At 40.4% G+C, this 25,203-nt stretch overlaps 1 protein-coding gene across 1 annotated transcript; it reads right to left on the bottom strand.

The window, feature by feature from the left end:
* Positions 1 to 1,394: 1,394 nt before the first annotated feature.
* Positions 1,395 to 24,262, bottom strand: Wee2 (WEE2 oocyte meiosis inhibiting kinase). Its single transcript, XM_048337717.1, has 12 exons — positions 23,930 to 24,262; positions 22,786 to 22,875; positions 19,102 to 19,298; positions 15,873 to 15,924; positions 13,098 to 13,270; positions 11,930 to 12,051; positions 8,769 to 8,915; positions 7,142 to 7,249; positions 6,166 to 6,251; positions 4,854 to 5,024; positions 3,196 to 3,338; positions 1,395 to 1,557 (listed from the first exon to the last, which is right to left on the bottom strand). Exons 1-12 carry the CDS (start codon positions 24,260 to 24,262, stop codon positions 1,395 to 1,397), a joined length of 1,785 nt encoding a protein of 594 aa, XP_048193674.1.
* Positions 24,263 to 25,203: the final 941 nt, after the last annotated feature.

The following is a 25,203-nucleotide window of genomic DNA, read 5'->3' as shown; positions in this document are numbered from 1 at the left end:
ACTCAGGAGGCTGAGATCTGGGGATCAAAGTTCAAAGCCAGCCCAGGCAGGAATGTCCATGAGTCTCTTATCTTCGTTTACACCAAAAGCCAGAGTGGAGCACCCACAAAACAAATAACAAATAAAAGACCAGTGAATTAGAATGGCAGCTGTCTACAGGAAGAACTGAAGGCATTTAATTGCATGGGAATAGTATTACTCCAAGGAACAACAGAAAATGGAATGAATATCGTTAATTAAACCAAAAAACTTGGCTTCTATAGAAGAAGAAAAATCAGGCATCAGAAAATCCAATAATCATTACCAGGTTACCATCATTAGAATTACACAAAGAGAAGTTGCCAAATAATTTGGTGGCTAATATAATTTTGGAGTCACACCATGCTAGCTTTTGTACCTGCGAAATCGGGTGTTACCACTAAGAGCTATTACTAACAACCTACTGAATTCTCTTACCCACTCCTAGAACATTTACCAACATAAATTTCTTATTACAGAGAAGAATGCTTTACCCCTACGTGACTCCAAAGGAGAATAAAAACCTTTATTTATAAATATTCTGTTCCTTTAAATATATGTACATACAGAAAACAGTTTGGATAACATATGCTAAAATCACAGGAAACAAGGCCAAATTCTGCTAAAAATCAAGAAAAACTGGTGACACTCAGAAAAGTCAAAGGCAATCCGAATCAGTCATAAGTGGGTTAAGATAAATTGAACCAAAGATTCAAACTTCCCTCTGCCCCTCTACTTCAGTGCTTCCATTTCATTCATTAATAGTCACCTCAGTAATATCTATGTTGTTGTATCCTTTTGCTAGCCACCTCACACAATAATTGAGCCGTTCATTTAATAATTACAGTATCAAAGAGCTTTTCTCTATCCAGAAAATACACTTGCTCATGGGGTAATTCTTTTAGGAATAGCACTGTATAACCTAGCACTATATAACACTGTTGAAATCCAGGCACATTTTCTTGGGAGTTGTGATTCAACTCAAAGGCAAACTTTATTCCTTTCTATTAGTAGAGATCCTAGGCTCCTTGGGGAAGAAATAGACAATAGCCACTAATTAGTCCATAAACCAAACCAAAGGTCATTTCCTTCTTTCAACTTGAAGCAAGGTTAACATTTTTTTTTTGCTCCTCAGTTAAACCCAAGAATCTAGACATCAGTAGGTGGCATTACAAATCTAACCATAGGGAAAAGAAAGGGCTACCTGGGCCCACTGCCCCACGCAGCTTTGGTAGCTTTAGGACCCATAGATGATAAATTAGGAGGGCTTTCGAAATCTTTGGTCATTCCAGTTGGCTCAATTTTCCATTTCGTAAGAGGTCAGTATCTGTTTGTGAATGCTGTGCAGCAAAAGGCTGAATGATGACAAGTGATCTCTATGGAGAAGATTCCCCACAGGTAAAGCTTGAAAACTTCCTACTCTTTCCCCCAACCAGTCGCTTTGTGCTCCCTGATTCTGGGTGCACCTCAGAGAGCCGGGGGTGACCCTGGGGGGTGTCTACTTTGGGGGCCTGGGCTTGCTGGATTTCCCTCAGTTTCCTGTAATGAAAGAGGAAAAGCACAGGTTACTCATTCCCCAGTTAGAAATGGTGCTTATGATCACAGCTAATACACACATTTATCTTGTGAGTTTTACAGAAACAAGCCTGAACTGTATACAAAATAGACAATTCAGTCATTAAGAAAGAGTACCGTACATGGGGTACATTTGATCAAAGTACATTTATGCAAGTTGTAAATATCACAATAAATAAATAAATTTGTGCAATTGATGCTAATTTTATCTTTTTTAGAAAAGGTTGGCACCCACAGCATACGATAGAATTCTGTTTTCCAGATCCTTCTAACAGGTGTACATAATCTTCAAAATTAAAAGTGAACAAGTCTTCAGGGTGTATTCGATGAAAACTATGGGGTTGAAAAGCGGTAGCTTCTGGGTGGAATCTGGCTTACCACCTGATTTGTTTTATGTTGTTTTGGGTGGTGCTGGGGTTTGAACTCAGGGGCCTGAGCTCACTTGGCTTGTTCACTTCCGTTTGAGCCACATCACCAGCCCCACTCTTTGCTGGTTATTTTGGATAGAGCCTAGCAGACTTTTCTCCCCCAGTTGGCTTCTTATTTCCATCCTCCAAATCTCAGCCTCCTAAGTAGGATTACAGGCATGAGCAACCAGCACCTAGCTTAACATGTTTTCCTTGAAGTCTTTCTGGACCACTCATTGAATATGTTATATGTAACATTAACATATATTACATAGTTTTATAATATACATATATGTATATATATATATACACACAATTATAAAACCCTTGACTGTTTTACCAACAGCAGATTTCAGTCATTACAGAAAGACCATATTTTTGTATGGATGTTTTCATTCAACAGAAGTTGGATTTATGAACTTGCTTCAGATAACAGCCATCTTTCATTTCCTTCTTTATGTTCGGCTGTACACAGTATAACCATTCCTTCAAAACCTGTTCATCCCACACTGCGTGAACTATCCCTCAACCTCACCCTATCTTACTAATTAATTCTCACTTGCTCAGTGAGGGAATGAATTAGTGAATGAACACATACATGAATACAGGCCTACTTGAATAAGAGGTCATATTTATTTGATCTTTAGTTTGTACTTTCTGAGTGCCTAAGTGCAGGTCCTCTGTTAGGCAATACGCTAGCTACCTTTATGTTAGTTCACTTGGTTCTCACAACAGTCCCATAAGGAGATTTCCTCAGGAAAAAAACATCTCTTCCTTTAAGCCTGTATCAGGACAGGATGTCTTCCTACCTGTCCCTGAAACTTAATGAGTTTCTGAAATAGGTCTCTGCTCACCTTACCAAGCTTTCTAAATATAGGTCCATCTCTACTTACCTTACCTAAGGTTCTCTTACAAGATGATTACGACTGGTTGTATTGATACCTGAGTTTCCATTACCAGTGGTATTCCCTTGTATCCCCTTCCCTTACTATATTTGCATTACCTGGGATTTTCTCTTAAACTCCCTAGTCAAAGTGCTGCCCATCCCAAGCTACAAAGAATCACACTACTGCCAGTCCTGTGTAGCCTAATGTAGACTATACCCAAACTTCAATCTGTGGAGGCGCACCAGCCCCATCATACCATTGAGAAGGAGTTAACAGATTCTTCCTCGCTTCCAGCACCCCACATCTACCTTTCCAAGGTTGCTATCTTGGACTTTTCCAAGTCCAGCTGCTGCTGGAGCTTCTCTGTGGTCCCCAGGGAGGGCCGGAGAATGTGGCTTCTGGCCAGAGCTGCCGCAGAAGGTCTCTCCTCCGGGTCAGGGTGGATCATGTTCTAATGACACGGGACCAAAAGGAAGGAAAGAGAAGCTTCCCAACCGGGGAAATCTCCCCCACCAAAGCCAAGCACATCTCCATTGTGCAAAGGGGAGAAGAAGAAAACTTGCTCTACTTTGGAGAGAAAGATGGACCATGTCTGATAACATCAGTTATTGGTACCTTTGACTTGTCTTTAAGCATCATATGTGAGGGCTGGGTGGCTGATTTAAAAAAAAACTAGCTGAATGCTTTGATTTTAAAGTAGAGAAAGGGGCAGTAATTGGGGCAATGGGGGGCACACAGGTGGAGGGTGATGGGGTTGGAGGCATGGCTCGGGTAGCAGGGCACCTGCCAATGAACAATAATTATCAGATACCAGGTTTGAGTCACAGTCTTGGACAAAAGAGAAATAACAAATGGAGAGTGAGAGTACTCATTCATTATATTCAACATAAAACTGGAACTAATTTGAGGGGGGAAATGAGAGGAAAAAGGAATGATGGGAGGACTGACAGTGATCAAGATGCATTATACTCATAACCTGACTTACAGAATTGTAATTACAATCAACATACTCATAACCTGACTTATGGGATTATAATTACAATCAACCATCAGTAGTTAGTTGTACAAGTCATTGTACAACTACCTAATAATTTTTTAAACAAGTAACTTGTCTTAGTTATTGGAATTACCAAAGCCAAAACTGGATTTATCCAAGTGTTAGATCAGCTTACATTCTACTATATCATGCTCCTTTACCACTTAATAATGACTCACTGTGAAAGCTAGGCATAGTGGTTCATGCCTATAACCTCAGCTACTCAAATTTTAGAGAAAGGAGGATCTCCAGTTTGAGGCCAGCCCCTGCAAAAACAGTGAGGAAATCTCCCAAACCAATTACAAACAAAATGGCTGGGAACCTAGCTTAAGTGGTAGAGTACTTGCCTAGTATGCACTGAATTCAATCCCTAGAACTGTCCATTGTTCATAGAACATTTTTCACATGCTAACACTGTAACTTCTAACCTAAGATGATTTCAATGTGGTAGAAATACCTAAGTGCATATGTGTCAACTATCAATAAGTAGCTTACTACTTATTAAAATGCACTTGGAATGATCTTTCATTAATATCACTGCTGCCATTACCAATAATTAAAACCCATTTCCCTCCTACTCTGGTTTGGTTTTGGAGTTAACCAATTATTAGCTGAATCTAAGCATCAAATGGCTACTCTGAGTCCTGAGCTTCCCCTGCTTGCTCTCCTGGTTTCTTCTACAAGAATGAGGCTTCAGGATTATTAAGAAGAACAAGAGAAGACGTTGACAACAGGATCTTTGACTGTAAATGTCACTCACGTTGCCTTACAAAGTTTTCAGCCCATCCTGTATCTTTCCTGGACTTTGGAGCTCACTCTTCCTCCGTTAATGGCACTACCAAACATTCCATTTTCCTGCCACCCTCCACTTGCTGTTACACTATAAAACAAAGACATTTCATCTTGTCTTCCTCTCATTAGAGATGTTACCTTGAGCAACTGGTAGAAGTCTTCTGAGAGCTCCTGAGGGATGCTGGGAAGGTTGCCCCTGCGGATGTGATGCCATTCTGCACCACTGGCAGGGAGTGACTGCGCTCCGGCAGCGACTGCTATGGTCAATCCCAAGGAAAAGATGTCTGCTTTGGAGAGGTGGCGATAATCCTGCAAGACAGAAGATACAAAGGCCAGTTCGTTCGCTAAGCAGAGAGAGTGAAGATTAAAATACACAACTGTTAGTAGAGTCGTGTTTGAGCACACACAAGCTCTAAATACTATGGAAAAAATGATATTTGCCAAAGTTGGTGGCTTATTTCTAAGAAGATAGAGGGGAAATAAACCCATATTACTAACACTGCTGTGTTAATAGTAAAGAGCTCAAGACAAACTCCGAACCATTTTGTTCTGTCACACTCAAGGAATCTTGGCACATGAATTAGCTGATCATGGGAAGGAATGGCTATGGTCTGTTTATTTTTCCCCCAATTATCACCCAGGGAGAAATTATGGCCTTCCTAGGTCAAATTCAACAGGCATCTTATAGTCAGTGACCCAAGGTCATTTTAGTGAGGAGAGCTGATGGTGCTATCAGGATTCTAGCATGATAAAGGCATGACAAAGATGTGTTCTGCTGATATGAGCAAGATAGGGACTCCCTCCTAAAAGTCAGATCTGTGAGACAACAAATTCTCAAAGAACCAGAAACAACATTAGGAATACTGATTGGTCCTTGACCGAGTCACCTTTTAGATGTTTCCTTCTTACCTTTGGTTTCCAATCCAGATGGAAAAAGATATACTATATATTTAAATTATAGGCTATATACTACTCTTTTCTTGGTTATTTCAAGCCTTCATTTGAGAGTCAATAGATTCAAAGAGTGTGTAGTCTCAGCTACTTGGGAGGCTCTGGCCTCTTATATCAATTGAAGGCCAACCTGGACAGCACAGATCATGTCTCAAAAAGTTCATTAAAAAGTGTTAAAAACTTAAAAGCATAGATTTATATATAAATATATGTATATATATATATATAATAAATCCAGGTGTAGTGATATATGTCTATAATCCCAAGTACTTAAAAGGTAAATAGGAAGACTGCAGGTACAAAGCTAGCCTGGGAAAAAATTAAGGAAATCTATCTTAAATAACAAGCCCAGAAAAAGTGTAAGACTTGATCTGGAAAATAAAACAAAAGGGGCTGAAGACACAGCTTAAATGGTAAGTCACTTGCTTCAAGCATGAGGCCACACAATCTAAAATATAAATAACTAAAATCCAATGCACTCCATTTCCTCAGTCCATACCTCTTGTAAAATCTCATTAGCCAGGAAGCAGATATCTCCTTCTTCCACTTTTGGTTTGCTTATGGATGTCACATTACCCAGATCACCTAAAAAAAAAAAAGAAGCAGAAAAGGAAAGAAAGAAATAGAGCTCTTTAAATGTCTCACCCAGGCTCCTGGTGGCTCATGCCTGTAATCCTAGCTACTAGGGAAGCTGAGATCTGAGGATCATGGTTCGATGCTTAGCATGGGCAGGAAAGTCTGTGAGACTCTTTATCTCCAATTTGCCACCCCCCCCCAAAAAAAAACCCATAAGTGGAGCTGTGGCTCAAAGTGGTAGAGCACTAGATAGCCTTGAGAAAAAAGAGCTCAGAGACAAGTGCACAGGTCCTGAGTTCAAGCCCCACAACAGACCAAAAAATGTATGAGGTTCAGTAATTTCATATACATGTACAAAATTTGAACAGGGAAACTTGTTCAGTATTGTTTTTTTAAAAGGAAGAGGGAAGAGAAAGTAATAGAAGGGTGAGTTATAAGCGTGTATAGAAATATCACAATATCCTTTGTATAACTAATATACACGAATAAAGAAGAGGGGGAAATGTGAAGGCACTGGTGGATCACATTGCTAATTCTATTTGAGAGGTAGAGGTTGGAAGGGCTATGGTTCTAGACTAGCTCAGGCAAAAAATGTTCATGAGACCCTCACTTGGACAGAAAATGCTGGGCCCAGTGGTATGCTCCTGTCATCCCAGATATATGGAAACATAAATAGGCGGATTGGAATCTAAGCCAACCCTGGAAAAAAGCAAGACCCTATCTCAAAAATAACTCCAGTGGAAAAAAAAGGCTAGAGGCATGGCTCAAGCAGTAGAATACCTGCCCCACAAGTGTGTAGTCCTAAGAACCATGTCTTTATTGGAACTGGAACAAATGGCATCATCAACGTAGGTTTCATAGGATAATAGAATGCAAATAGGGATAGAAGGCAAACTCACCAATTTTATATACCACACTGGCAGAGAAAAACCAATCGGCCTCATTTTCAACCTCTTCTGGGCCCTCAGGAGCATCACTTTGATTATTATGACAAATGAAAATGTTACCTGAAAATACAGAATAGACAACTGTAATGATTCCTGAGCTTTTATCCCCCAAAGGTTTGCTATTACATTCTGGATTTGATATTTCATGATTCCAAAATACACTCCGTGCTTGTCATCACAACTACTTAGGAGGCTGAAGTACGAGGACCATGAGCTCCTTCCTTTTGTCTGGTGATTATCCCAAGACTCCAACTTTTCCCATGCAATCTCTCACACCAGAACAGCAGTGATGGGCAGCACCTGTTCTGGTAATGCTGACCTCATACATTCCCCATCCTTGAAAGAGGCTGGTAGCAGGCTTCTGTCTCAAAATAAACACAGTCCACAAAACACTAACAACCTGTCCATGCATTTCACCTAAGAGAATGATACCATCATTCATGTACACTCACACTGATCAGTGAATTAAAATATGTAGTACTGTCAGGCTACTGGTGGCTCATGCCTCTGTAATCCTAGCTACTCTGGAAGCTGAGATCTGAGGATCAGGATTCAAAGCCAGCCCAGGCAGGAAAGTCTGTGAAATTCTTCTCTTCAACTGACCACCAAAAAGAGGAAATGAAGCTGTGGTAGAGCAATAACCCTGACCAAAAAAACTCAGTTCTCAGGCTCAGAGTTCAAGTCCCAGGATTCACTCAAAAAAAGAAAGGGAAAAAAATGAACCCTGTATACTAGTTGTAAATACAATGAGAAAATAAACAGCATACTATCACTTATCTATGCAGTAAATTAAGTATTTGTATATGTTATCCCTTGGATGGGAGTCTTTCTCCTTTCTGCCCACTGTGCCCAAGGGGGAAACAGCTAAAGCTATTTTAGGGAAGACAAATGGGAAAAGGGGATTCTGCTAGCAAATACAACCTTTGACACTTGTTGTTTTGTTTGTTTTCCGTTTTGTGGGTTGTTGGTTTTTTGCCAGTCCTGGGGCTTGAACTCAGGGCCTGAGCACTGTCTCTGGCTTCTTTTGCTCAAGGCTAGCACTCTACCACGTGAGCCACAGCGCCACTTCCAGCTTTTCCTGTGTATGTGGTGCTGAGGAATCGAACCCAGGGCTTCATGCATGCTAGGTGAGCACTCTACCACTAAGCCACATTCCCAGCTCCTGACACTTGTTTTAATTCTGGTCCTAGGCAAGTTCTCTCCCACTTGGGCTATGCCCTCAATCTTTTTTTTTTTTTTAATTTTAACTGTTTTTCAAGTAGGCTCTCCAAATTTTGCCTGGGTCCACCTTGACTGCAGTTCTCTTACCAATGTCTTCCTACCATTGCTGCAAGCCCAGCACACTGTCGCACCCAGCTTATTGATCGAGATGGAGATCACACTAACGTTTCCCCCCCAGGCTGGCCTTGAAATGAGATCTCCCAAATTCTCCCAATCTCAGTCTCTTGAGTAGCTGGATGCCAAATATACACCACGACCCCTAGCCTATCTTTGACACTTGATAGACAGACACATGGGCACAGATGATGGTGTGAAAAAGACAGTATATGACAGGAAGAACAGGAGAGCCCATACTGACTAGGTTTGATGTCCATGTGCACCATTCCAGCATTGTGGATGTACTTGAGCCCCAAGGAAATCTGAAGAAGCATGTTCTTGAGTTTGGGTTCTTGGAAATGATGGCCCGACTTAGCGTTTTTAATGATAGCAGCTTGCAAGCTCCCACCTGGGGAAAAACAGTAGAAGAATCCCATAGAATATGAAAGAAGACCCTTCAACGTTGAGATGAATTCATTAATGATCATTAGTTTATGAAAACTGTTTATGACAATTAATGGAAACAAACACTCCATCTCTTCTTTTTGAACATTTAAAAATGTTCATATTACCCTCAAATCAGGTTGAAAAGCAGTTTTGTTCTATTAATTTTTGTTATTTAATATTGTGTTTGTTAACAGCAAAAATTCATGAAAAAAAAACATGTTTCCTTGTAGAATGAGGAAGGACATGAGGAAAGGATAAGAAATCTCAGATTTCTATAAAAGGGAATTAGGAAGAGAAGGAGACTAGGAAGAGTCAAACTCTCAGTCATAACTGTAAGGAAAGGATCTATTCTCTACCCATACAGCTTGTTAGAAAAGGGATTTGTGGTGAACTTGTAAGAGGAGAGGAGCTCTACGGAGACCACAGGTAAGGTTAAGAGGAAATCTGTCTCTGAGGAAACATAGGAGGAATACCATAATTATTCTATGGGCTGTGTGTCCATGTTCTAGCATTTCACATTATTATTTACTTGCTCACTTGTTCATTCATATAATGAATCTTTAGCATTAGTCACTGTTCTTAAATGTCAGGCTATATTTATATATTCAAGGACATCTGGTGGTTACTGAAATCACTGGAAAAAAGTTTCTTTGCTGAAGAAATTCAGATAGATGGGGACTGACAGAGAGAAATGTGGTTTTCAAATATTACTATGGCCAGAATATTACTTGCTACCCCTAATAATAGAATAGCTTTTATTCAGCACTTTTATTGCAGCACTTTTCTGCTTTATCACTGAACATTTTGACAAAAAAATATTTCCAAGGCTGATGCCACATAATTGCTATCATGTCAACTTCTTAACTGTCAATTAGATGTTAAGTCACAGGACTGCTCTTTATGATCTAAGTAGCGTGCACACACACACACACACAATTACAAACCGTTCCTAGTTACTATGTATGTGCGGTCCTGAAGAATGGAGGAGAATATATTGGAAATCACCAACTTTGGTCCCAGTGCCTATCCCATGTCCTTACACAACATTGAGAAAACTAACAATAATAATAATAATAATAAATAATAATAAATGTTGGAGGGGATGTGGCCAAAAGGGAACCCTACTTCATTCTTGGTGGGAATGTAAACCGGTTCAGCCACTCTGGAAAGCTATATGGAGATTCCTCAGAAGGCTAAACATAGAGCTCCCCTATGACCCAGCAGCCCCACTTTTGGGTATCTACCCAAAAGATCACAAACAAGAACACACTAAAGCCACCAGCACAACAATGTTCATCGCAGCACAATTTGTCATAGCTAAAATATGGAACCAACCCAGATGCCCCTCAGGAAAATGTGGTACATATACACAATGGAATTTTATGCCTCTATCAGAAAGAATGACATTGCCCCATTCATAAGGAAATGGAAGGACTTGGGAAAAATTGTACTAAGTAAAGTGATCCAGACCCAAAGAAACATGGACTCTATGGTCTCCCTCATAGGGAATAATTAGCACAGGTTTAGGCAAGTCACAGCAGAGGATCACAAGAGCCTAATAGCTATGCCCTTATGAATGCATAAGATGATGCTAAGTGAAATGAATTCCATGTATGGAAACGAGTGTTATATCACTGTTGTAATTACTCTCAACATGCCATGTGAAACCATAGCTTCTATTGTTGATGATCCTCTTGTATCCCCTTCCTGTGGTTGTACCCGCACTATCACTGTATCTTATCTGAGTACATTGGAAACTGTGTATACTGGTATTAGAACTAGGAAAGTGAAAGGGAATACCAAAATCGAGAGACACAGGATAAAAAGACAAACGACTACAAAAGCAATACTTGCAAAACTGTTTGGTGTAAACCAACTGAACAACTCATGGGGGGAGGGGGAGGGGGGAATGAGGGAGGAGGTAACAAACAGTTCAAGAAATGTATCCAATGCCCAATGCATGAAACTGAAACCTCTCTGTACATCACTTTGACAATAAATAAGGAAAAACAAAAAGAACCCTAAAGCTCAAATGTAAGAAAGGAAGGAGTAATCTACTTGAAAATTACTCAACAATTGTCTGTATCACAAACCTCATCATGATAAGGAAACTTTGGACACGTGAGTGAAGAAAAGAAGGGTGGGAGAACGCATCCAAAAATTCAATGTATATCCTACAAAATTAGGAAAAGTGAGGGAAGTGGTAGGTTGGGAAGCATGGGTGAGAATGTTGAAAAGGATGACATTGATCAAGACACATTCTATTCATAAACCATTTTGTTGAATGGCAACTCCTTTGTCAAAGTACTTAAAGATAGTGAAATATTTTTAAATTTTCTTAAAAGCAAGGTTACACTGGGCACCAGTGGCTCATGCCTGTAATCTTAGCTACTCGGGAGGCTGAGATCTGAGGATCTGGGTTGAAAGCAAGCCCAAGCAGGAAAGTCCGTGAGATGCTTGTCTCCGGTCAACAACCAAAAACCTGGAAGTGGCGCAGTGGCTCAAGTGGTAGAGTGCTAGCCTTGAGCTGAAGAGCACAGGGACAGTGCCCAGGCACAGCGTTCAATCTGTTCAAGACTGACAAAACAAAACAAAACAAAAAAGCAATGTTGCCCCTCACCATCCCCCACAATGGTATGGCTTGTTTCTTTCACAATACCAAGTGAATGGTCAAAGTATTATTTATCCATTCAAAGTAGTAGGGTAATTTTTTTTTCTCTCAGTGTGAAGTGTAAAGGAAGTTGGCTTCTATGTACCCAGGCATGACACAACATCTTTGAAAGAAATACATGTACTTAGAAACTGCTTTGCAACTCAACCATTCTCCCAAATACTCTGCTTCTGAGCAAGATTATGGCACCGAAATGTTAGATTTGCCTCAGACACGGTTGGCATAAACTGTAAGGCGGCAGAATTTATTTCTGGAGATTTATAAAGTTCAGTTCTGTCTGTGTAGATATTAATCCACATGCTTACCATTGCAATATTCATTCTGGATAAACACATTATCATCTTCTGTCCATGAAGAATAGTAACGTACCACGTGAGGGTGATGTCCCAGCACGGCGTGGGCATAAACTTCATGCAAATCCAGATTCCTAGGGGATAGCAAAGCATACATTAAAATATATGTGACACACGAACAATTCCAGAACATTTATCAGGCACAGACTGCTGTATTTTATCTAATCATCATAGCTATATTGTAAGAGACTCTGGAAAGCATGAAGTCTTCAGAAGTTAAGTGACTAGTCCAAAGTCAAGATCATTGTAAGCCCAAAAGCAGAACCGTGATCACCCTGGTACCAAACTCATTGAATTTTGGGTGCTTCCTGTCCCAATAGCTAACATGCTTCAGGGTTTAATTTCACTGTTTCACACTATGAAATTTTTTATGGGCTTAAACATGAAGTCCATCAGACACTTGATTGTGATATTGTGATAGGACTCTGCTTTCTCTATAAAGGCTAGTCAGCTACTCATCAGAGTCTGTATGAAACTCAAACAATTCAATATAGTCTCAGGGACAGAGATACTTTGGGGAGAGAGATTCATTATGCAGTAGGAAATTCCAATAAAAGAAAAGCAAACTGTAGTCTGTGATGAGTTTCAGAGTAAAAATGGAAGCTTGTAATTTTAACTTGAGCATAGTAAGTATTAGATTCACCACGTTCCTAGAAAGCATTGGCTGAATATAAAAATATTAGTTTTCTGAATGATCCAAGGAAGAACTTTTGAACAACGAGTTCTAGGATTGAACTACAAACTTTGCTTTAATAATTTTTCCCTAATTTTAGTCTCTGAAACTTGACTATTGGAATATATTATTCATGGAAGTTAGAGATAAATCAACGAGTTAGCAGTAACTTCTTACTTGGCAGTATTTCTGATAAACTAAAAAGGCCAGTGGAAGACCATTCCATAAATCTACTTGTAAAACAACAACAATAAAGCAAAACAAAACAGGAGTCTCAGTAACAGAAACTAAAAGCCAAGAGATTCATAACGTGACCTGAAAGGATCATTAAAAAGTTACAAGTGGCATATTTGTAATAATGACAAGCGCTACCATTTTAAGTACTTTGCTCAGAAATAGCTCTCTGAATCCACATTTGTACTTCTAGCACCCGTCAAAGGCACTCACTCATCTGATAGTCCTGAAAAGGTGCTGGTCAAGTGCTTGATAGCATAAACACATCCATCCAGCCTCTTGATGCACTTGTAGACTGTACCAAATGCTCCAACCCCAAGTTTTTCTACCTCCAAGAATTCCTTTTCATATCGGGAAGCCATGTTAATTTCTTCTAGAAGACTTTTCTAAAATATGTTAATGAAAAGAGAGAATACTTCTTCTTAACATATTGTGAGCAATAGAATGTAACCATATTACATTCCTAAATTTCACTTGGTCTTTCAAAAGTACTTCTGAGGTGAAGGCAATGGATTCTATTGGGATTGAAATAAACAGTAGCAATTGCTCCCCAATCATTGGCCTCATTCTCTATGGTAATGCTCCATACAGCTCTCATATATCCTTAGATATTTTTTTCTTTTCTCTAGTCATTTTTCTATGTGTTTCAACAGGGAACAGCTCTAATCCAGAGCACTACTATCTTAAACTGAAGGAAGCATAGGAAATGGGGTAGAGCACGTTTAAAACAAAACAAGTATTTCCTTTGACACCCTTCTTTACCTTTCACAAAGTCTAGATGCTAATATTTTCATCTCAAGTTGAACAGATTTCTGTTGTAACTTCTTCCCTCTTTCCCCTCCCCCCTCCAAAGTCAGTCTGAAAGCAAAACCATCCAAATTATTGGTCCTGATTGTGCCTATCAGGTATAATGAACACACCCCTTACCAACAAACTAGTAACATTGCTCATCTGCCAGCTCAAGCAAAACATTGAACAATTTTCTCATCTGTAACATGAAAGTGTTCATTCATGGTATAATTAAATAATAGATGAGAATATACAACATTGTATTACATATAATATAATGCCCAACAAAATGGGCATAGCTTTATGTGAATCTAAATCCAAGATAATGTATCTCCTCCCAAAGTCATCTTTTCCCAATGTATTCCAGTTGGCAAAGATTTTTACCTTCTAACATTATCAGGTTAAAAACTTCATTCTTACTAGCTCATTTTAACATCTAATTCTAATCTGTTTCCATCAGCTACACCTAGCCAACCCATATCAAGCTCTCTCTTTCGTTCTCTCTCTCGTCTCTCTCTCTCTCTCTCTCTCTCTCTCTCTCTGCACCTGGATTTTTCTACAGCTGTTAACAGTAGCAGTAAGAATTGGCTATACAAGAGGAGACCATAGAATCTGACACCTAATTGTTCCCTATGAGAGGAGACTGAAAGTCCCATACCAATTTCCCACTGGCTACTATAGCACCCTCATCTCAAGAGCCAGCTTAGCATCCTTATCACTCCCCACCCAACCTCCCTCTCACACATGACCTGTTCTGCCTTCAAAGCACTGACAATCAAAGATGCCTTTGCCTCAAATCATCTTCATGCACATCTCTCCTACTCACCTTGCTTCCTACAAGAAATATTTTGACTGACTCTCCATGGATATTTTAAATATATATCTATAGATAGATAGATAGATAGATAGATATACATACACACGCTACACACAGGTACATACAAATACACACACCCTATAGTTTTGTGTTTACACATAGGTTGCTTTGAAGTTTCAAAGATGTGAGTTCTTGGGTAGTGATTTTCCTTTAGCTGCTTTTTTCCCTTATGAGATCCAAATACCATGGTTGGCATATGTTAAATGTTTCATGAATATTTTTGGCATTTCTATCTGAAGCCAGGAGACAACATGTAAAATAAGATAGGAATAAGTTACAAGGCTAAAGTAGCAAAGACATAAATTAGAAGCATTTGCATGAGGAATAAACTCTGTGCCCAGCACTTTCTTTCCTACAAGGGTTGACAGCCAAGTGCTGATGTTTAAAAATATTAACTTGTTTATACAAGTAAGAGCAAATTGGCTTCAAAAACTTCAGGAATTATTAGGAAAACAGCACATTAAGTTTCCATCACTCAAAGACATTGAAATGATGGCAGTTATTACAACATCTAATTTAATGATCAATGTGTAATGCATTGTTGTACTCATCCAACATAGAAAAATGTGCCACTTTTGCATACTGCATATTGAACAGAGGCATATTTTCATACATTGTAAACATCTCAGTGACAATTTAATAGTCTAATGACTTAAAACTATAATTAAACATGCTTCTATTATTGGTCATGTAACAACACGCTTCATTGTTTTTGCTACCACAATTAATATGTAATAATACTGAGATCAGTACTGACATTATTATTTTGTTGGGCTCGATTGGCAGTGGAGGTTTACCAAATTAAAGACTGTAAGCATTATAAAATGAATATATATGGACATCTTTAAGGGCTAATTATTTGACATTTAAATCTCTAGATCTGTAACATTTTTCTCCATTCGATTTTTCCATCTGGAAACCAAAAGTATCTTGATACTCCCCCAAATTTCTTTAGCATATGAGTATAGCTATTTTCTCAGGTCAAAACAGAAGCAGAAGCCTTTAACTTTAAAACATTCAGTGATAATATTTTAGCAACATAGAACAGGTATTGCCTGTCAGAGGAACAACTAAGACTATAGAGACTGACTGGAGTCCTGATAAGTCTAACTGCAATGCACTCAAAGCGTGTTTGAGTGGTGGGGAAGAGTAGGAGGTAGACAAAAGATAGGGGTAAGGGCACAGAGAGACAGGTAGGAATAAGAGAGATGAGTGTGTTAGTAGTCGAATGGGGAGGGGATGGAATGAGGGGAACTGAGATGAAAGAGAGAATAGGATGAACTGTCTAAGTTGTGACATGTAGGTGACAGGACCCCACTCACCTTGGCAGGTTGTCCTTGCTCTTCTTTGCCTTCCTCTGCACTGGTCCCCTCACTGAAGGTACATAAAAATAAAGTTTTGTCAACATAGGATTGATACACTAACTTATCCTGGTACTGTGCTAGGTTCTGTGGTTTCAAGAATCCCTAAAGCAGTACCATCCCCTCTTCAATTTATCTTTGGGGGTAGAGATGGCCAGGAGATTTCTATACAAGAACCTACACCGGATAAGAACAAGGCATCACATAATACCAAGGACAGCACTCAGTTCTGTTAAGTAGAGAGCCTGTGAAAGCAAAGATTCCAAGAAGCAGTGGGAGCTGACTGGGGGGAAAAGAGTGGGGTTTCCCCACTCTTTCCAGGCTAAGAACTGGAAACAAGGGGGCAGCTTGGCATGTGGCTTCGCGGTAGAGTGCTTGCCTAGCATGCATGAAGCCCTGGGTTCCATTCCTCAGCACCACATAAACAGAAAAAACTGGGAGTAGCGCTGTGGCTCAAGTGGCAGAGTGCTAACCTTGAGCAAAAAGGAAGCCAGGGACAGTGTTCAGGCCCTGAGTTCAAGCCCCAGGACTGGCAAAAAAAAAAAAAAAAAAAAAAAAGAATTGATAACAAGGGAGAGCATGGAACATACCTGAAACTGTAAATGGGCATTAGCATTTCTAAGGCCCAGAGAGGTTAACTCACTCTAGGTTACGAAATTAGTAAATAATGATATTAATGAAGTAAGCCAGACCAGAACAACGCAAGTTGTGTGTTTTCCCTCATTTGTGGGAGCTAGAATGTGCCTATAAATCTATAAGTAAAAACACTGGGGTGGTATCCAAGCTGTTACAAATGAATTAAGTAAAGCATAATAGAGTATGGAGAGCGCAAATATAATTCTTTAGAAAGACTAAGTCAAAGTCCAATAAAACAAGTACCAGGAAATGAGTACTTGGAGATGGAGTGAAGGGAGGAGGCACAAAAGGAAAGAGATAGAAGAATGAACTGGAGAAGGGAGTAGAATGTAGGCAAGCATGCATTATATATATGACAGAATTAAGAAAAATAAGGGAAGGGGTGAGTCAAAGGTGGAGGAGATAGTTGAGGAATGGAATAGATAAAGATGCATTGTATACATAAATTGCTTTGTTTAAATGGCCAAAAAAATTCAACATAATCTAAAAATTCAGAAAAGTGAGGGAAGGAGCGGGGTGGGAGGGGTGGGTAAGGATATCGAAAGGGTGACGTTGATCAAGAGGCATTGTATTCCTAAACTGCTCTGTTGCCTGACAACGCCTTTGTACAACTACCTAAAGAAAATATTCAAAAACTTAAGTTAAAAAATAAGAAATTTCCCAGGCAAGTTGAATTCTCTGCCCATTTCACCAAGGATAAAAATTGAGTCTCAGAGAAATCACATGTTCACCTTTACCAATTAAAAATAGTGATCAAGGGGCTGGAGATATGGCCTAGTGGCAAGAGTGCCTGCCTCATATACATGAGGCCCTGGGTTCGATTCCCCAGTACCATATATACAGAAAATGGCCAGAAGTGGCGCTGTGGCTCAAGTGGCAGAGTGCTAGCCTTGAGCAAAAAGAAGCCAGGGACAGTACTCAGGCCCTGAGTCCAAGCCCCAGGACTGGCCAAAAAAAAATAGTGATCAAACTAACATTTTTTAAAGAAATGATATCGGACTCCAAAGCACATAACACTCTCTTTCCAGTACCTACATCCCCTAGAACCGGGCTTTCAATTCCAATCACAGGTGGACTGTAAATGGAACAGACGCTAAGCCCTGAGGTATCCTTAGTTCACAATAAGCAGGAGTCACTGACAAACATCCTCTTTTGCATGGGTGGTTGTAGTCCAGGTATGAGGGCAAGATTTCAAATTGCTGACTGGCCAGCTTAAGTTCTTTTGGAAAAGTACAGAGTACACTTTACAAGTGGGTGACACTTCATTCATGAAATAAACCGACGCCCATGTGTGACTTAAATTTAATACTACGTGCTGATCCCTCATAAAATGTCAACACCACAAAGGAGAAACGTATTCTCTAAAGTGATATTACTCAAGTACATACTATCGCTTTGCCTGCTGGTTTCCAGGAGAGGTGGAGCCATTGATCTTAATTAATTTACAAAGACCCCCAAAGAGCTACAGCTCGTGAGATTCTTTTTTTTTTTTTTTTTTTGGCCAGTCCTGGGCTTGGACTCAGGGCCTGAGCACTGTCCCTGGCTTCTTTTTGCTCAAGGCTAGCACTCTACCACTTGAGCCACAGTGCCACTTCTAGCCATTTTCTATATATGTCGTGCTGGGGAATCAAACCCTGGGCTTCATGTATATGAGGCAAGCACTCTTGACACTAGGCCATATTCCCAGCCCAGCTGGTGAGATTCTTGGCAGCCAAAGTAAACTGGGTGTTGAGGAGACAGAGTTGAGAAAACCTATTCAGGCTACCAGACTCAAAAACATATCAGCACTGATTCCTAAGAAACAACATGACACATTAATGTTCTTCGACGTTTACATGGTTATCTTTGCATTTATTTCACTGAGTGCATAGCAACACAAATAGCTGCCCCATTTGGGTGGTACTTCTATTCTGTTAAAAAAAAAAAAAAGGAGGAGGAGGAGGAGGAGGAGGAGGAGGAGGAAGAGGAAGAAGAAGAAGAAAAGAAACATAGTAATGTCTCTGAGTAACATGCATGATCCTTAATTGAGCCATTTCTACCATGCTGTGGCTTTTGTGCAATAGTGCAGTTTGGCTTTCCTTTTTATCCCTAGCTTTTATGAACTACCACTGCCTTTCTTTCATCAATCTCCTATCACCTGCAGAGAAATTCAAGTACTTTCACTATATTTCTCTTTACCACTCACATAGCTAGACTTGAAGCAGCAATGGATTGTTTGAAATATGAACTATACCTTGCCTTGTGCTAGCCTCATATTAAGCAAAGGAGACCTCTGAATGTTATTCTTTATCTCGTCCACCTCCTAACTGAAGTGAGAGATCTACTGCTTACTCTGCTCTACTCTTTTAATAGAGAAGCCATCAGAAATACACACCAGAATAGAAAAAAAAAAAAAGCCAGGATACCTGTAACCAGCATTGACACTTAGTGCGGATGGCCATACAAATATTTGTTTCCTTCAAATAGAATTCTATTCCTAACCATATTTGAATGCTTTCTTCTTACCACTTGATCATAGGAGTTCTTAAAAAATAAGAGACAATTGTGATCTTACAGATCTCCTCGGATTTTCCTCTTGCCTTTGGATTGATGGATTAATTTTCTGTAGGACTCTGGGGTGAATGGGTTAGCATTGACCAGTGCCAGTGAGGTCATCTCATCCGTGAGCAGGGCCCGTGTGCTCCTCAAATGCTCGGAGCTTCGGGAACCAAGCTTCCCCGCGGAAGAAATCGCTGGGGATTTCAACAAGCCCTGAATGAGGATGAAAGGCGAACAGGGTTAGTTTTGTAAAGTTCTCTGTTTGTTAGATAAATACAAAAGAATGCTATTGCTGAAAAGGCCTTGGAAGATTATCTGGTTCAGTATGGAGTCGCTGTATCGTACTTGATACCTTTATTTTTTAAGAAATACAGAAACCCAGACTCTCATCTAAATATACTGATTCCTGGGGTCAACACATGAATCCATTTGTTAAATTCCACCCTTAGCCTTAGACAATTCTATCTAGCGCTGAAACCCACTAATTCTAGTCCTAACTTCACTGTTTAAAGATAAGGACACTGAAGGCTTCTACACAATACTTAGTTTTTATGGTCTCATAGATCAACCTGACACACCCTCAATTATTCATCTAAATATTTGTTTGGTGCTGAGTAGCAGATGCTGGGCTGGGTACTAATGGGTACAGGGATGAATTCTACCTCCTGAGAAATACATGGTCTATTAATTTTCAATTAACCAATGCCAGAAGTAATCACATTATAAGAGAAAGATTTAATTAAACACAAAAAAGAAGTTCCCAGTTTCACTTAAAATACAGCATTAAATGTGAAGCATTCCATAAAGTAGAATAAAGAGACTTAACATAGGACTCTAAAATAATCCATTAAGGTTTAAGAACTTTGCAATAGCTATAACTCCCAATAAATAGAAGAGTGTGAAAGACTTACTGCTCCAAGTGTAGTATAGTAAGAAGATACAGGCCGAGGCCTAACCAGAGCCAATAAGCAAGCTCAAAGATAGCAGAACTGTATTAGACCTACGTGCCTGGGGCCGGAGGAAGGCCTGGGCTCTGGATTTACAAGCATACAGCAGCATACGTGCGCCATGATGGAATCTCATGTACGCTCTTAGCACTGTTGCATTTTGATGGTCTTTGCCTACGTTTTTTTTCAATGTAGAAGTAGAAGCCAGATAACTCACTAAAGAATCTGACAATACAAAGAATGATTACTGGATTTATCACTAGAGATCCAATAAATTATCTATATTGAGAAATTAAGCCACTGCAAAGCCCACAAATAACTCATGTAGGTGAAGAAAATTTTGTCAATGCCACATTCAAGGTTTTCTTTTTTTACAAGGGTCTTGCAATACAGTATAGAATTGCTAAGGGACTATATTCAAAGCCTTCACCAATGAACATGATTTTTTTTTCCAGTGAGTTTATCATGAGGACTGAACATTGGTTCAATATAAGCAAAACTAAATTACATAATGATATTTCTCAACTGTCAATGTGACTTGAGAAATGAGTTTATAAAGCATACTAAATCATGCCCTGAGAAATAGTTCTTTGCAGTGCTGGCTATCACAGGAAAATAAAAATGTGTCTATAACACTTGGAACAGTGAAGTGTACACACTTGGAATAATTGTCTTTCCATACTTCAAGGAAGATTTTAAATTTCAAATTGCCCATGGAATTTTGGGGGGAAAAATAAGGCAAATTTTCACACCAGGGTAGACACCATTATACTTCTAGTGTAGAAATAAGAAGGGCAATTGAATTCATGAAACCCATTTGTGATAGGGAGAAAGATATTGATAATCACCATTATAAAAGGAAGCTATATCTAAAAGTAAACCAGATTGAAAAGTTGCAGAACGATAACAAAGGTTAAGTATAAATGAACTCCGGAGAGTATAGCTAAACCCCTGTGGAATAGCTTTGTGTGGATGATTCTGGGAGATGAGGGAAAAATCTCTCAGACACCTCTCACAATGTTTAGAAAAGAAGAGAACTTACCAGAAAACATCACCTCCAGCGTTGTATCTTAGGACTGGAAAAGACTATCAGATGCTTGAATTGCATCTACAATGTTCCAGCAGAACATTGTTTACACTAGCATTCAATGTGTTTTAGCCACTGGGAGCTTACTACCTTCTACAGATGCTTTCATTTCTGCCCAACACTGTTAGGAATTCCTTATGGAGCAGGGAAGTCATTTTCATGTAAGCTCTAGTTCTGGATCTTGGGCGGGCAGAGCAGAATACAGGCAACATGTTCTTCCTTTGCAGACTTGTCTTCAGCAAACCATTGGCACTTACCACTTTGCTGATCCGAACTGAATTTTCATGAAGTAATCATTTCCCTATTACATTCTTAGCTTCCTTTCTAAACTTGATTCTCTGCCTGTCCTTCAAATTATGGCATTATCTTACTCTAGCACTCCAGCTATATGACTTTATCCCCATACATGGCTTCACCAATTTCCTAAATGCCATAGATATGCAAATGGATCTCTAACTCATTTATCCAACTACTTACCTTACCTGCCTTTCTCCAAACCCAGTGTCTTTCCCCATCTGCTTCTCCTATCTTGATTCAAGGCACCAACCACTCAATCAAGTGATGAGCCTCACTGTAATTTTAAATCCTTCCTTTCCCCCCAACTCCTGTTGTGACAGTTACTACTTCCTGAACACCTTTCAAGTTATCCCTACCATGCCTGTTCTAGGCCAGGCTCTTTTCTGTTCTCAGCAGAACCTCTAACAATATTGCCCTTCCTCCAGGCTCTTTCCTGATCCCATCCATCCTACACAGAAATGCAGAGTTTTTTTAAGATCTCTATATAAAATTATTTAATGACATTCTTAAACACTTCAATAGAAATCCTGACCTATCTCTTGCTTTCCTGTATTGGCCTTATTTCTGGTCATACTAAATAACATGCAGTTTTCCAAGTGGAACATGCACTTGTCCCTTGGAACCTTGGTGGATGTGTTCATTTTTTTTCTTTCCTTGGGGTTCTTATTTTCCTCTTTGCTTGGATAATTCTAATTCATCCTTTATGATTCTTCTCAAGCCCTACTTCCTTTAGAAGTCTTCTCTGATACTTTTTTAAAATTAATTAATTTTTTTGTTTATTTATTTGCCAGTCCTGGGCCTTGGACTCAGGGCCCTAGCACTGACTGTCCCTGGCTTCCTTTTTGCTCAAGGCTAGCACTCTGCCACTTGAGCCACAGCATCCCTTCTGGATGTTTTCTATATATGTGGTGCTGGGGAATCGGACCCAGGGCTTCATGTATAAGAGGCAAGATTTCTTGCCACTAGGCCATATTCCCAGCCCTTCCCTGATACTTTTAAACTTGATTCCTATGTCTGTTCAGCATGTTCTACCATTCTTCTAGCTTGTACGATCTAACTTTAATTATTGTTTCAGTTGCTTATCTTTGTTCATTTTGAGGAACTGTTTTGGAAAACAGTAAAGGGATTGTGCCCACAGAGGGTCTGCTAACATAGCAAGATGTTTAGTTGTAAACAACGAAATGAACAGACTACGTATGTGTCATGTTTTATGGCTTGTGTTCTCTTACTTGAGCCACACTCTTGGCCTGTTCTCGACCATATATCAAATGGTGCCAACTTTCATTGCCATTTACATTCTTTCTTCAACTTTCTTGACTCCCCTCCCTTTCTTTCCCCCTGAAAATCAATCAGCCCAGAGAATTCCCACCACTCTCGAAGCATTTATCACAGAACTAGCGGCACAGCTCTTCCCAATCCCCTGCTGTCGCCCTCCTGGTCTCTGCTGCAGTGTAAGTTTCTACGGGCACAAATTGGGTCTTACACACCTTACCCACATGGAATCTCAAAAAGGAAAACACAAAAAGGAGGATCACTTGGCTGGTCTTGGAACCAGTGAAAATTTCACCAATAGATGCCTGGCCATATTATTCTGTATTTAGTTCAGACAAGAAGCTTAGCTGTTAAACACAGTTTGCATACCCTGCGGGCCCTACAGGGACCTGCGAGCAGTAAACTATCCTGCACACAGGACCATAGATGTCATTTTTATGTTATTAAGGACCTCAAGCTGAACCAGCAGCGAGCAGCGCTATTACCATCTGAGAGCATCACACACCAAGGTACCAGAATCTACTCCAACATTAGCACTGTCCCAACCTTGGCTTGAATGACATCAGTCATCTATGCGACCAATCACGGCAAAGATAAGGAGTAGGTAACTGTTAGCCACCATTGCTTACTTGCCATCCTCAGTTTTTAAATAAGTACCAACAAGTTACCCCCTTTGCCTGTGTATAGTGGAAGAGTCTACACTTCACTAAGCCAGGAGGGAAGGGGAGAAGAATGCCTTCTAGGGGCACAGCTAGCAGCGGAGAGGCACACACATGTCCAGACAGGGAATATTCCTATCTTAGGAAACATTAGGGAATAATTACCCCCAAATGCAGCCGACTGCCCTAATGGAAAGAACAGAGGAAGCCCACGGATCACATGACTCCTCTGGTCTGCCACTGGCTGAGCTTATTATCTCTTGGGAGTTCGATTTTCTCATAAGAACACAGACTGGTTCTAGATCCCCATATTCCTTCCAGTTCCAGTACTGCTTATTTACTTATCTATTTGTTTATTTACTTGCTAGTCACTGGGCCTTAACTCAGGGCCTGAGCACTGTCCCTGGCCTCTCTGTGCTTAAGACTAGCACTCTACCACTTGAGCCACAGCGCCACTCCCGGCCTTTTCTGTTTATGTGGTACAGAGGAATCGAACCCAGGGCTTCATGCATACAAGACAAAGCCCTCTACCACTGAGCCACATTTCCCAGAGCTGAGGGCAGCTCCCCAGGCTGCACTTACTTTGGGCATGGGCGTCGCGGGGCAGCCCCGGGGCTCGCTTCTCCCGTCAGGTCGAGCTGGTGTTGCAGGACATTTGGAGGGTTCCGACCTCAGACTCGGAATCCTGGAGTCTGGACTTTCTCGGTGGCTCTCCCCAGAGGTGTCACGCGTGGGCATGTCCCGGGGGGGAGTCCTGGGATCCCCTAAGTCCACAGCCTCCTCTTTCTCTGGGGTTCGGCCCTGGGTCTCCTCACTCTCTGGTGTTACCATCTGCCCTTGGTTCCCACTTTCTTCTTCACAAGAGGAAAATGTCAATTTCCGACCGAGCTTTTTGTCAGTGGGTCTGTCGCCCATCCCTGTGAAGGTGTTTCCAGCACCGGCAGGGAAGTCTCCTCAAAATCTACAGGAATAAGTGGGAGAAAGGCACTGAGCCCTGCAAGCTTTGAGAACTTGGCCTGCCTTCCCGGCTACAAGCCAACAGCTGTGCCGCGCCCGGTGAATTTTCTTCCTTAAGTACCACAAATCCAGAAGGCCTCAGCTTTTCCTCATTTCCATTCTGATTTTAAAAACCCGGTGTTGGTGACACATGCCTGTAATCGTAGACTTTCAGGAGGCTAAGATCTGAGGATCCCTGTTCAAAGCCCGCCCAGACAGGAAAGTGGATGAGACTCCTATCTCCAATTAACTACCAAAAAATGCTGGAAGTGAAGCTGTGGCTCAAGTGGTAGAGCACCAGCCTTGAGCAAAGAAGCTCAAGAACACCTGGGAAATAAATTATACCAAGTAAAGTAAGTCAGACCCAGAAAAACAAAGGTTGCGTGGTTTCCCTCATTTGTAGTAGCTAAAATCAGCCTATAAACCCATAAGTAAACACGGGGGTAGGGTGGTATATAAATGATTAGAAATGAATTAAATGCTAGCATAGTAGACTATGGAGAGCTTCAGTAGTGTAATTTTGTAGAAAGACAAAGTCCAACAAAATAAATGCCAAACAATGGGTACTTGCAAGTGTGCGTGGGGGCGGGGGAGGGTGTCAAATGAAGTGGGGGAAACGGAAATTGCAGTCAAGAGCTCATGGTAAATACCACAAAATAAGAAAAGTAGGGAAGGGGTGGGTTGAAGGGGGCGGGGGAAGATGATGATGACACTGGTCAAGATGCATCATATTCATAAACAAAAAGAATGTAAAAAAAAAAAAAAAGCTTAAGAACAGTGCCCAGGCCCTGAGTTCAAGCCCTACAATAAAAGCAAAACAGAACAAAATCTCTTTTGATCAATAAATCCAATTCATATAC

This window comes from Perognathus longimembris, chromosome 2 (genome assembly GCF_023159225.1).
Source record: "Perognathus longimembris pacificus isolate PPM17 chromosome 2, ASM2315922v1, whole genome shotgun sequence".
NCBI classification, from domain to species: domain Eukaryota; kingdom Metazoa; phylum Chordata; class Mammalia; order Rodentia; family Heteromyidae; genus Perognathus; species Perognathus longimembris.
Note: the sequence above shows the minus strand (reverse complement) of the source record. Positions and strands in the feature narration are given on the sequence as shown.

Bases quoted from the DNA above. Each gene is read 5' to 3' on its own strand.
- Wee2 (XM_048337717.1), bottom strand. From the start codon at position 24,262: ATGGGCGACAGACCCACTGACAAAAAGCTCGGTCGGAAATTGACATTT. The intron at 15,925-19,101 runs GTAAGATCACAA...ATGTACCTTCAG, and splicing joins AGGAAAATCCGAGGAGATCT to TGAGGGGACCAGTGCAGAGG. The intron at 5,025-6,165 runs GTATGGACTGAG...TCTGTCTTGCAG, and splicing joins CTAATGAGATTTTACAAGAG to GATTATCGCCACCTCTCCAA.